General features: G+C 36.7%; 1 protein-coding gene across 8 annotated transcripts in view; it reads right to left on the bottom strand.

The window, feature by feature from the left end:
* Nucleotides 1-1960: 1960 nt before the first annotated feature.
* EMB (embigin) overlaps nucleotides 1961-12076 on the bottom strand; it is a 26194-nt gene continuing 16078 nt past the window's right edge. For 3 of the 8 annotated variants that reach the window (XM_086869955.1, XM_086869953.1, XM_023944647.2), the window contains exons 6-10: nucleotides 11917-12041; nucleotides 10725-11001; nucleotides 10006-10039; nucleotides 8372-8436; nucleotides 1961-6208 (exon numbers count right to left, since the gene is read on the bottom strand). In XM_086869955.1, coding sequence (XP_086726081.1) covers nucleotides 8400-8436; nucleotides 10006-10039; nucleotides 10725-11001; nucleotides 11917-12041 — 473 coding nt within the window. In that variant the 3' untranslated portion in view covers nucleotides 1961-6208; nucleotides 8372-8399. Of the gene's footprint in view, nucleotides 6209-8348; nucleotides 8437-10005; nucleotides 10040-10724; nucleotides 11002-11916; nucleotides 12042-12076 lie in introns of all 8 variants that reach the window. The other 5 variants (XM_086869954.1, XM_086869952.1, XM_023944646.2 and 2 more) reach the window with 3 other exon arrangements.

Here is a 12076-nt window from a genome sequence, read left to right as displayed (position 1 = left end):
TTGCTCAAAGTAATGTTGCAGCTGGGAATGCTGAAATTGCCAGTGTGGGAAAACTCCCTTTTCCTACGCCTATTGTTGCTCATCATTTGAGAAGCAGAAATCACATGGAGAGGTAAGACACTCAGACATGTGCAAAACCTTTTGTTATGTAGGGGAAGGCAGCAGGGCACCCCCACTGTATGCTAGGATGAGCTGAGCCTGATGAGGCCTATGTCCCTGTGTGTGTCTGCTGCCTGGGCTTGGGTAATGAAATGAATGTGCTCTCTGCTTTTATCTCTGCAGTTGTCTTTGAGAATTTCTGTTGATTCACACACTCAGCTTTTCTGAATGGATGGTTTTACCTTCTGGGATTTAGATTTCTTTCTTACCACTTCTTTCCTTCATTTCTAAGTCATAAAAATTAGTGGTGGCAGAGATTTGTGTGAACTCTGAGCAGAATCACTGCACCAGAACTTGCAGGTTCTGATGAAACAGTTGCATACAATGGCTGAGCTATGTAGAAAATTGAGATCAGCTCACCAAGAAAAACACATCACTAGAAAACAAATCATCCTAATTCCCAAGTTTCAAGGGGTAACTGCAGTTTGAGGGACCTGTAAGTAATGTAGAGGTTAATGTATTTTAAATACATTTAAATACCACTTCTTTATCCACAGAAACAAAATTAAAGTGAGTAAATAACAATTGTTCTGCAATATGGAAAGGCTATTGCCATTTTACTTGCATTGAGATGTTTAATTTCCAATCCATGGTATGTGTTCGCGCTGTCAACTTGTTTGGCATTTTAAACTGTTCTACATGTTTTGCTTTATGATTTTTGGCAGTATTCATGCATTTAGCAGACTTATGACCCTTAACAGCAAAGGATACAAATTCCCTCATTCCCCTCTTGGAAGAACTCCAAACTTTGCCTCCATCTGCTAATTCTCCATTTTCTACATGCTGCCTTTTAAATAGTAGATTTTTTAAAAAAAGACAGTATAGAAGTATGTGGTACTACAAACAGATTCACTTTTACTCCATTGCAGCAACTTGTCCACCAAGTGGTCTTGGCTGCACATCCTACATCTGCTTAGGATGTGACCATTTATTTATTGATAGCAGTTAGCTTTAGTGTTTCCTAATTTTGTACAGACTTGTCCTGTGCAACAAGTGGCAGAAATACAGGTAATGGTACTCAATCCTCTTCCGAAGGTCAGCCTGCCTGGTAACATCCTCTGCTAGAAGGGAACAAGCTCACACTCAAAACAGCTACCAAAAGAGGGAGCAAATCTACCCTTGCTGCTGTGCAGTTTATTTAATTTATCCCATTCAAGCTCTTCTGGCAAAGACAGCACTGAGCAAGGATGTGCTCCTTAACACAAACAGCGTATGTACTAACAAAATGCCTATTATGCCTTCATGATCATAGAAGGTGGCAACCTAATGAAATACCCTTAGGTCTTCCTTCAACTGGTAACTGGAAGGAAAAAAAAACAGCTCTTACTTCAATTTCTAAGGCAAGGACAGATTTATCTTCATGAGAAGACAAACACCAAATAAATGTGTTTTTGTATCTTGTACTTTAGAACAAAATTAGGACTGATAGAGGGTGGGATTTACCCTGCTTAATCCAGATTCTATTTAGACAGCTATTTTCTGCTGGAAGATAACCTTTAGCACCACCTCCCATTAAAAGTGAAACATTAGATGCAACTTCCTAACTTGTACGTCAAAGTTGCAAAGGGTGAATCTAGGCCAGATGAAGTGTGTTCATTTGAAAAGGAATTACACAGATTCTACTTTATCTTTGGGAATTTCCATCTAGAAGGTTACAGATCTAAGTAAAGACTGTTGGGTAATCAAACAAATGAGGAGTCTGGGTCTAAAGATCTAAAGATAAAGGGTAAGGAGAAATAAAAAAAATTAAAAAGAGGGAGTTACAGAAACAAAATCAAAGACAGCAGGCATAAGATCACAATCACTTTATGGTTAAATTTATTGAAATTATTTCTAAGTATACATATCAATTCACACTACTCATAACTACCATCCTCATTATCTGATATACATCAAACAGGGTATTTCCATTTGCTTAAGCAACAGTTGAGTGAGCACAGAATATAAAATCAGAACGTAAAACAAGGCAAGCATGAAAAAAGCGTTAGGCTTAGGAGTCTTCCACTAGAAAACATTTTGCTGTCAAGTTTCAGAGGAAAACTTTTAACAAACATATTGCAAAAGAGAAAAGCAAAATTAACTACAGTAAAAAAATTTCTTCCTTCCAGGCCCTGTTAAAAGTTTTAATGACAATCTGAAAATAACTCAGCAAGTCAGCTGATAGAAATATTATCATAAGTAATAGAAAAACCCACAACATCTTTGGTTCAATATAAAGCTGAAGACAAAAACAAAGCAGATGAAGCTTCTGTAAGGAAGTAATTTTGAGTATGACAGAATAAACATTCTACAACTACAAAAATGAACTCAACTGCCAACAGTAAATTTTGACAAATCAAGACCTTCAGTTAGAAGTTGTAAAGTATGGAACTTGGTTTATTTTTTCACAAAGAATTATGTATGTGTATTCTAGCTTAATGAAGTAACAAGACTACAAAATTGTTAAACTAGCAGAGAAGTATTTTCTAGGCAAGTAACTTCTAGTTCTCTCATGAGACATCTCATTTGGTTTTGTGCTTTCATCTGTTCAAGTGTTCAGCAATGGCAGATTGTTTTCAGCTGCTGTACAGAGCTTTCTACACAGTCAGAGTGGTACAACTGAAAACATGTTTTCTCCATAAGATTTGCATTCAATCTTCCCTGTATGTGTCTAACTGCAAGACAGCTTCTGCTACCTATCTCTCAGGATCCCTTCAGAACACCAATATGCAGTTCCTTCCCATGTCCGTACAACATTCTCAACTGGTTGCTTCCTCACTACCTGCACCTTCCTGTTCTGGGGGAGCTTCCAGCTAGAACTGAATCATCGTATGGCTAATTGTGGTCTGACAACACGTGCTGGGTAGCTCAACATTTAGGGTACCACTTGTCTCAAAAACCTCCCTTGACCTTAAAGGTACCAATCAGCGTCTTTTCAATTTTCACTGCTCAGTAGTCACTGCTTAAAGCTTCTGAGACACAATTTAAAGACAGAATATAAACCTCTTCCTCTGGCTGAACACGAGTTAAAGGCACATGGATGCTGATCCTAGTAGCAACACCAGTATTGATGTGCCTTCCCTCTCTGCCCCAGGATTACATGTGTTGAAGAATCAACAGCTAATCAATTTTGTTGAACAACTGTATGGTAATGCTTAAGTCTCCACACTGAAGAAATATTAATACAGTTGTATTTGAATCCCCAGATTGGAAGCTGTTCTAATATTTGTCCATCTTCACTAGGAATTTGGTCTCACAGCTGCTTGTGTCTACTTTAGACCTAAGGGCAGGAAGAATTTGCAGTGAAGCAGCTGGAAGCATTACCAAACAGCCCTTCAGGACTCTCTCAGATTTCAACCTTCCCTAAGAAACTGGTAAGGCTTTTGTTCATCTAAAATCCAGGAAAATATCCCCTCTTACAAGAAAAGGTTTTAATTTTGAAAGACAAGATTTGCCAAGTAGTTGCAGTTGTTAAGATTCAGTCTACCCACTTAAGTAATTTATTACAGATTAATGTTTTATTATTAAAACTAATTTTGTAGGTCCTTACACTTAGCTCCAACTGCTGTTTGAAGGAAATTGTAAAATTGTTTTGGATCTTATTTATTATCTCCTATCTCAAATGAAGTAAAAAAAATAAAAATCACCGCCTAGAGTTTTGGGCTTTTTTTAAAGTCACTAAGTTTTTGTTCTATTCAATGCTAAAATCATAAAGCAACTGCAGTGGGAATGCTTTGAATATATACATAACTTACTTCTCAATAATATATTTCCACACCTCCTTGTGTTACTTGGACCAAGAAAAGGAGAGCTTATGCTTTTGAAGTTGACCATTAATTATGTCAATTTAATATTTACCATTTAGTATTATTTCTTATTGCCCTTCATAGGGAAGTCCAAAAGGGTTTAAACCTAGGAGAACATGCATAGAATAAAACCACTTAAAATGATTCAAAACTACTCACCAGCCTAAAAATAAACACCAAAACCCTCAGACAAAGCAAGTAGAACATGCTAGAGGTAGGTCAAGGCAAAGTTATGCTTTCAGCAGCCAATCTGACTAAGGTAATATAGCCCTGATAGATCTAAGATGTGCTGTTTCCAAAATCCATGCTTAATCCAGGTTTTCCCTGCTAATGTCAAATAAACTATCTATTGGTATGACTTGTCTATGTTAGCCAAGACTTTATAGCCCAACTGCAAGATCAGGTAGGAACTCTAAGTGAAGGCAGAAAGATTTACCATTTCTGATTAAGTGCCAGGCTTTTTTCCCAGATGGTATCTAACCTCATTTCCATTGCAAAATATGTTAAATGCTGCTTTTTTCAGAATATAATTCTTTTATCTCTAAGACTACCTTTTTTACTATTTAACTGCCTACAAGAAACAGATAACTACAAACTCTAAAATATGCCAATATACAGAAGTAACATTTTAAAACTGCCCACATTTACTTGATACAATAAAAATATCAATTATAACAATGAAAAATGCATATAAAAAACTGTAGATGCATTCTGTTTTTAATAGTGCATAAAACCTCAAGGCAAAATACAAAAAACACAGTATGTAAGTAAGAGGAATCTTTATCAGTGTTCACTCCTTACAGCCAATCATCCAATGCTTTTATACTTCTCATTGTGTCTTATTTGGACCTTAACTTGGAGTTCTTCAAACTGGGAAATGAATTATGAAAAACAAAAAAATATACATCGGACTGGATTCTGTCTCCCATTTCCAACAAAACAGCCAATGCTAGGATTTCTGCTATTTTTCAAACCCCTAAGAACAGTAAAATAGATAAAACAGATTTAATTCCCTTCCCTCATGTTTTCTATTTGTTTTTTTCTACATTCCTTTATGTTCAAAGAAAAATGACCAGTACAAAGAAGTTGTGTATTTTTTTCTTCTTTCACTTTCTTAGAGTCTGCAAATGCTGCCTTTTTCTTTGCATTTTTATGTAGAAAATAAGTTTTTTCTGAAGATTTTACTTCTTCCTCTCAAAACTGAAGTTTTAATTATTTCAAACAAAGGCAACTGATGCAACAGTTTTCTTATTAGCTGAGCATTTTTCAATTGCTGAATGCATAATTTCACTAAATGGTATTATGGCAACTCACTCTTCTAAAGCAGTACTGTCACTAACAGCAGTGTTAAGATTTTTGTCTAAGAGAAGTAGTGGCATTCATGTTGCTTTATCCCACTATACTGAAGATTTTAGCTGCTCAAGATGCACTTTGCTTTGCAAGTCTAAGAAACAACAGTTTGATGAAAGAAGCAGAAATATCAACTAGACATTATGTATGACCAGAAGCATACATAGGTATATTCCTGAAAATTCAGCATTCCATATAAATTATAATAACCAAACTGGCTTTTCAGGTCCAGAGAGTGCAAAAATTTTTTTTAAGGCATAAGGAATTATTGCAGTTATAGTCTGAAAAAGTACTGTACACCCAGTACTTATTTACTCTGAAATACCTGAGTAGCATGGTATCGAAATCTTTAGCCTACTAAGGACTACAATACAGTAGAACTGAGAACAAAGCCAAGAAAAGTTAGAATGAAGACATTTTACTATTCTGAGTAAATAACAACTTTCTTAATTGTTTCATTTAAGTTCTGATGAAGATTCCCCTTACACCATTTCTTTGGTAAAACTGACTGCACCACATTTGCTTCATCAGCTGGTAAAAAGGCACTTTCTTTGGAGGAAATACTTTTTGTGACTTTGTATGTCCAGTTTTATAACACTCAGATAATATGCACACCCTATATTAACCATTTATTCAGCAAATAAAACACTAGTTTCAGTCTGGGAAACAGAGATCAAACTGACCAATCACAAACCAACAGTAAGCCTAATCATGTAAAAAACTACCCGCTACAGATAAATTTCTAAATACAGTATATCATTATCTGTATAAAATGAGTAGTTTCAGAGCTATTTTAAAAGTATCTTATTACTCAAATGTAGAGGACTTCAAAACACAGTGAATGTTTAAAATGCATAGTTGCATACATCTTCTGTAGCTTTGTGATGTTTTCCACTTCTCTTGGCTTAAATCTCCTGCAATAAAAAAGAATAAACATTTTATTACAATATGAATATTTATTCATATACTGAATTACTCAATAACTGAATAATAAATTCTGTTATTTTGCTGGTTAGTAAAACTTACTTGAAAATAAACTTCAATCTAATCAAAACATCAATTTTTTGAATGGTCCAATTTGCAAATCAAATCATGGAATCATTTAGATTAGAGAAGACGTCTAAGACCATCAAGTCCAACCATTAACTTGGCACCACCACATTTAGAAGTAAACCATAACCCTAAGTGCCACATCCACACACCTTCTGAGCATGCCCAGGATTGACAATTCCATCACTTTCCTGGACAACCTGTTCCAATGCCCGTCAGAGAAGCAAGCCTGCCTAACAGATAATATAGAACTCTTCTGATACAACTCGAGGCCATTTCCTCCTGTTCCATCACTTGTTACTTGGAAGAAGAGACTGATCCCCACCTTGCTACAATCTATTTTCAGGGAGTTAAAGGGAACAACTGGCATTTATCGTGTTAACACATCAAAACTTTTGACACTGTACGTAATGACAAAGCAAGTGATTCTCAGAGAATAATCCTTATTTATTGACTGAGTGCTGTGTCAAAAGAATTTTTTAAGAATGGAACCTCAGACCCAACATGAGATAAATCCTCATATGCTGGTTTTGATTGGAATAAAGTCAATTCTTTTCACAGCACGTGGTATAGGGCTAGGTTTGGATTTGTGCTGGAAACAGTACTGATAGCACAGGAATGTTTTAGGTATTGCTCATCAGTGGTTACACAAAGTCTTGTCCTAGCAAGGACGCTGGAAGAATACAAGGAGTCGGGAGGCGACACAGCCAGAGCACCCGTCCCTAGCTGATCACAGGGATTCTCCATTCCATAGAGCATCATGCTCAGCATGTAAAGCTGGGGGAACAAGGAGAAATGGGGAGGGGACACATATTCAGAGTCACAGCATTTTTTTTCCTGATTAACTGAAGCAGCTATTACACATTTTTGAGCATGATGAAGGCCTTCTGTCCTGGAGACAGCTGAACATCTGCCTGCCCATAAGAAATAGTGGAAATTTATTAGTGGAATCGTTTCTTTTGCTTCTGTGTTCAGCTTTTGCTTTCTTCTGTTAAGCTGTATATCTGTATATCAGACCCTGAGCTCCCCTGTTTTTACTCATCTGATTCTGTCCCCCATCCCACCAGAGAGAGCAACAGCAAGTGGCTGCGTGGGGCTGAGTTGCCAGTTAGAGTTAAATCTAAGAGGAACAGAGACCATATAATCTCAGAAAGTATTTGTTCTGGATCATTTTCTGAGTATGTGAACTCTACCTAACATGTTTCCTTCCATTCTTTAAAACAAAGGGTACGGTAACAATCTTTACTTGGGTAGATGGCTTGTGATGAGGATGAACCAGCAGTGATGTGAATACAAAGTCATTCACACCTCTCATCCACAGATCAGAGGCTGAGGTGCCAGATGCAGAAGAGAAACAAGTGTGTGTAGGATTGCTCCTCAAGTGACAGACTATCCTCTGACAAGCATTTCCAGATGGCATAAGTAGAAACAGCCTATAATCAGACTGTAAAGAGGGTACAGAATCAGGAAGTTCATTATATAGCTCTCATGGGACTACACACACTCTGGTTCTTCATTCTACAACTAGTCCTTTCAATCACCATCTATTAAGCTCAGTCTTCTTTCCCAGACTCCTCTAAATCTCTGTAGCACTGTCATATTCCCCACTTGCTGTAACAGAGTATCCTTCCTCCATAAACTCCCCTGACACACTAAATATAGCCAGAAAGAGTGGCATTTTGAACACAGAAGTACCTTTATGCACCTCAGCATCTACTCTGGCATTCACTGAATTCTTTCATGATCAGGAGTTAAGCAGGTTAACCTGGGTCCCATTTTAAAGATTGCATGGTTTAACAGAGCTAGTAAATCACAATGACAACACAATTGAGTTAAAATGATTTGGACTCAGTTTCCTGTTCAACTGTATCTGACTTTACTTGAACAATGATTTAATTACTATGTTACTTCCACATAAAAAGAAAGATTGGGACAGCAAAGCAGACTTCTTTTCCCTAGTATTAGCCTGCCCAAAAGATAAGTAAACTCTGGTCTCTTACTTACCTTTCAAGAAACCTCTTACTTACTTTTTGAGGTTTACTTCTCTGCCTAGAACTACTTGGATCTCCCAGCAATGTTTTCTTCTGATTTACTACAAGAAAAAAAGCAAAAATTCCAAAATTGAACAGTAAGATATTCCAGAAGTCTCCTTCTGGAATAACTGTGGCTAGATACTATGCTGTGACTTGAATTAGAAGTTTTCTTGCTAAAGAAAGTTTGTGATTCACTAGGCTCCCCATTAAATACACTGCTGGATGTGACATTTAATTATAACCTCATCAACCAATCATATCAGTCATCCCCTGACATAACAGACCAGACATGTTCCTTTGGAGCCACTCTGTGGTACACAAATCCATCTTCTAAACTGCCAATAGTTGAAATAAATTTCAGTTCTTGAATCATGGAAGTACATAGTTAAATAAATTTTCCTCATATGTGTTTATCTAAGAATTACACAACAAAGATTAAACAGCTGTGAAGAACCACATCCCACAAGGACAAAAATGTTATTTTGGTGCACTATTCTGTTATCATCCTGCTATTTTCAGCATGTTTATGAGAAGTAGGCTGTGCAATAAAGGCAATTTTTCAATTTTCAACTCAAGACATAGTCCCAAACATTCAGCAGTATAATAGCATACTATATTCCCAAGACATACTCCCACTTTATTCTGTAATTGAATTAGAACTTTAAGTCTGTTCAGATAAGCGAAAAAGCACCAAAATATATTTTCAGCACTGAATAAAGGAGTAAGACAGTGAATACAACACAGGAAAACTAAGGAGGTCACTGCAGCAAAACAAGAAATCGAGGAGGGAAAGAGATACTCAGAAGAAAAAGGGAGACAAATACAGCAGGAGAGAAGGGATCAAGGAGATGAAAGTAAGAGTAGACTGGACACATCTAAAAAGAGGACCTGTTAGGCAACTTTCCTCTGGTTTTAAGAAGTAAATAGGCTAGATAAGGGAACCAGGCTTCAGCAGATAGGCAGAGACAGCAAGCCTAAAGAAATAGATGACCCTAAGTACAGGGGAGCCAGCATGGGGGCACAGACCCTGGAACAGCAAAAGAGCAACTGAAGTGCCTACACCTGGTTCCTTTGGTTAACAGCAACACAGCCCAAACTATTAGCACAGTGTGCAATCTCCTGAGAGGCTGGAGTTAGCCCCCAAAACAGCCAACAATACCAGCTCCCAACACCCCAGCAGCTACAGACTTAGCTACAAGAGTTAGGGCTTTGACCATGTGCCAATGAGAGAAATGTATGTTAACATGGACAACTATACTTTGAAAAAAAAAAGTGCCTCTTTCAGGTTGCACTTTTACCTGGAAGTAATTTCCATGAAATTATGGTCTTCTAGAATTAGCTTATAATGAGGACGCATTGTGCCCTCACAAAAACCCAAAACAACCCCAAAACCAACACAAAACAAACAAACCACCAAAAAAAAATCCTCATTTCAAAATCAAGCTCAAGGTGGGAAAGAGTGTTCTTCTCACTCCGGAATTAGAAAGTCTTAAGGAAAAGAATACGACATTCTTTCACATTGACCATCATCCCCCTTACCAATGAGATCAACAACAAGGTATAATTTTGTACAACACAAATACACATAGGAACAAATACTGAACTACAGTATAGGAACTTTTGCTTACAGTTTCTCAATTTGGTCAAACTCTTTTCCACCTCCTGCAGAACAAAAGAAGTACTACATAAAAGTATCCATTTAATAAATATAAAATTTATTGTTTAGTACATTTAATAATTGTTTAGTCAGACCAAAATATTATTTTTTTATTTTGTTAGTTTTTTTTATATTTCAAATTACCTTGTTTATCTATTCAAGGGCATTACCTCCAAATTGCTGAAAAAGCTTATTTTAGTGAAATTTTATTAGTCTTATTTTAATAAAAATCATCTTTTATATAGGTCTATACCTATCTATATAGGTTGATACATTTCTGTATTTTAAAATAGAGATACCATGCATTTATGTCTGTATTAGACACATGCCTTTCTCCTTCTTATTGAATGTCTCTAAAGAATTTTCTCCCATCAAGGCTACCAAGAATTGCTTCCATTCCTTAGCATTCCCTCAAAAATTATAGCCTCAAAATTCCCTTGTATTGTAAGGAAAAAAACCACCAGGACTATATCAAAACTGTTATGGGTAAGTAATGTTTAGTGAAAGCTCCTTTCATTGTAGTGTTTTATATGAAAGAATTTTATCAGAAATACAGATGTGAAAATAACCCTTCTTCATGTATGATGCACTATGGGTCATTTTCTACTTTTGGCTGTAATTTAACAGAAAGCTAGAAATTAATTTAAAAAACCCAAATCAACCAAGCAAAAACTCCCCACCAAAACTTACCTTTTCCTTTCCTTTTTGAATACACCTCATAGAGGACAATAGTAGTTACGAGGATAGCAACTTCAGCCACAACTGCTATAAAAGGTTTGAGAGGTGCTGAGATGGACAGAACTTTAAGTTCAAACCTTGCTTTACTGCTCCCTAAATCAAACACAGCTTCACACCAATATACACCACGATCTTTCTTTGAGAGCTTGAAAATCTCCAGACGGCTTACTTTGGCAGATTTTCTCATAATTTCAAACTTGTCAGTATGCAAAATCGTATTAATGGGAGCCTGAAAAAAATACATTGCAAGTATTAATGTAATGAGAAGGCATTTAATCAAACAGTATCATCAACATTCAGTCCTGTACAGATAAGTACAATGAGCTAGGAACAAAAGGCATTTGTGAAGCACCACTACCCCACCTTAGAGGGAAGGATTTATTTTATGGACACCTTTGTTCCTTCTAGACTACTCACTGGAGGAAAATACAAAGTTTCAGTGGGAAAATTGTCTGACCTGTTTTAGTTTATTTACAATCACACAAAAGGCATCTTTGGTTCTATTGACTCTCCAATGACAAAGGCATCCTTGGCTGCCAGATCTAATGCATGGGTTTCACCACACCACAGAACATGCACTTCCAAGGAAGTGGAAGAGGGGGCTCTCCTTCACTAGGACATACACTGATTCTCTTAAAAAAAGTCAGTGCTGATCTCCAGCATTACAAAGGAGACAGATCTGTTTGCATTCTCTCAGTTGACAGTGCTGCCCTCAGAAGAGGGATGAAAAGGAAGCTATGCTTTCTACATCTATCATAAGGCTAAGAGATAGAATTACTTCTACCTGGAGGAAGTAAAGGGTTATACATCATCTTACAGGTGAAAGCATATCCCGCTGTAAGATTATTTTTGTATCCAGTACCAAGATTTGGGTAGTATAACCAGTATAAATACAGTAAAAACAAGTCTCTCAAGACTCACCCCACTTGGGTGTATGGCAGGGCCTTTTAGTATGAAGAAATATGCAAACCAAAACAAAAAACTACATCCCTGTAACAAGGAATACTTGCATATATCAGATTTTTTTTTCCATTTCCATAAAGATATTTCCATTAATGGAAATGCCATTTGTAGAGCTTGCAGTAAAGTACAAAGTATCTGTACTTATTTTTTGTTTTGCTTGGCCAACAGAGGGAGACCTTACCAGCTCAGTTCCATTGGTCATATACCAGGTCCAAGCCTTGGCATTATACTCAGTTTTACAAACCATTACAGCTGTATCTCCTATATAAGTGATAACAGGTTTTTCTCTTCCTTCAGTCTTGGGTACTAAGAACAAGGAGATAAAAAATCAAAGAGAGAGA

Source organism: Cyanistes caeruleus, chromosome Z, assembly GCF_971803275.1.
Source record: "Cyanistes caeruleus chromosome Z, bCyaCae1.hap1.1, whole genome shotgun sequence".
Classification (NCBI taxonomy): Eukaryota; Metazoa; Chordata; class Aves; order Passeriformes; family Paridae; genus Cyanistes; species Cyanistes caeruleus.
The sequence above is the reverse complement of the archived record's forward strand: the minus strand, read 5'-3'. Positions and strand labels throughout refer to the sequence as shown.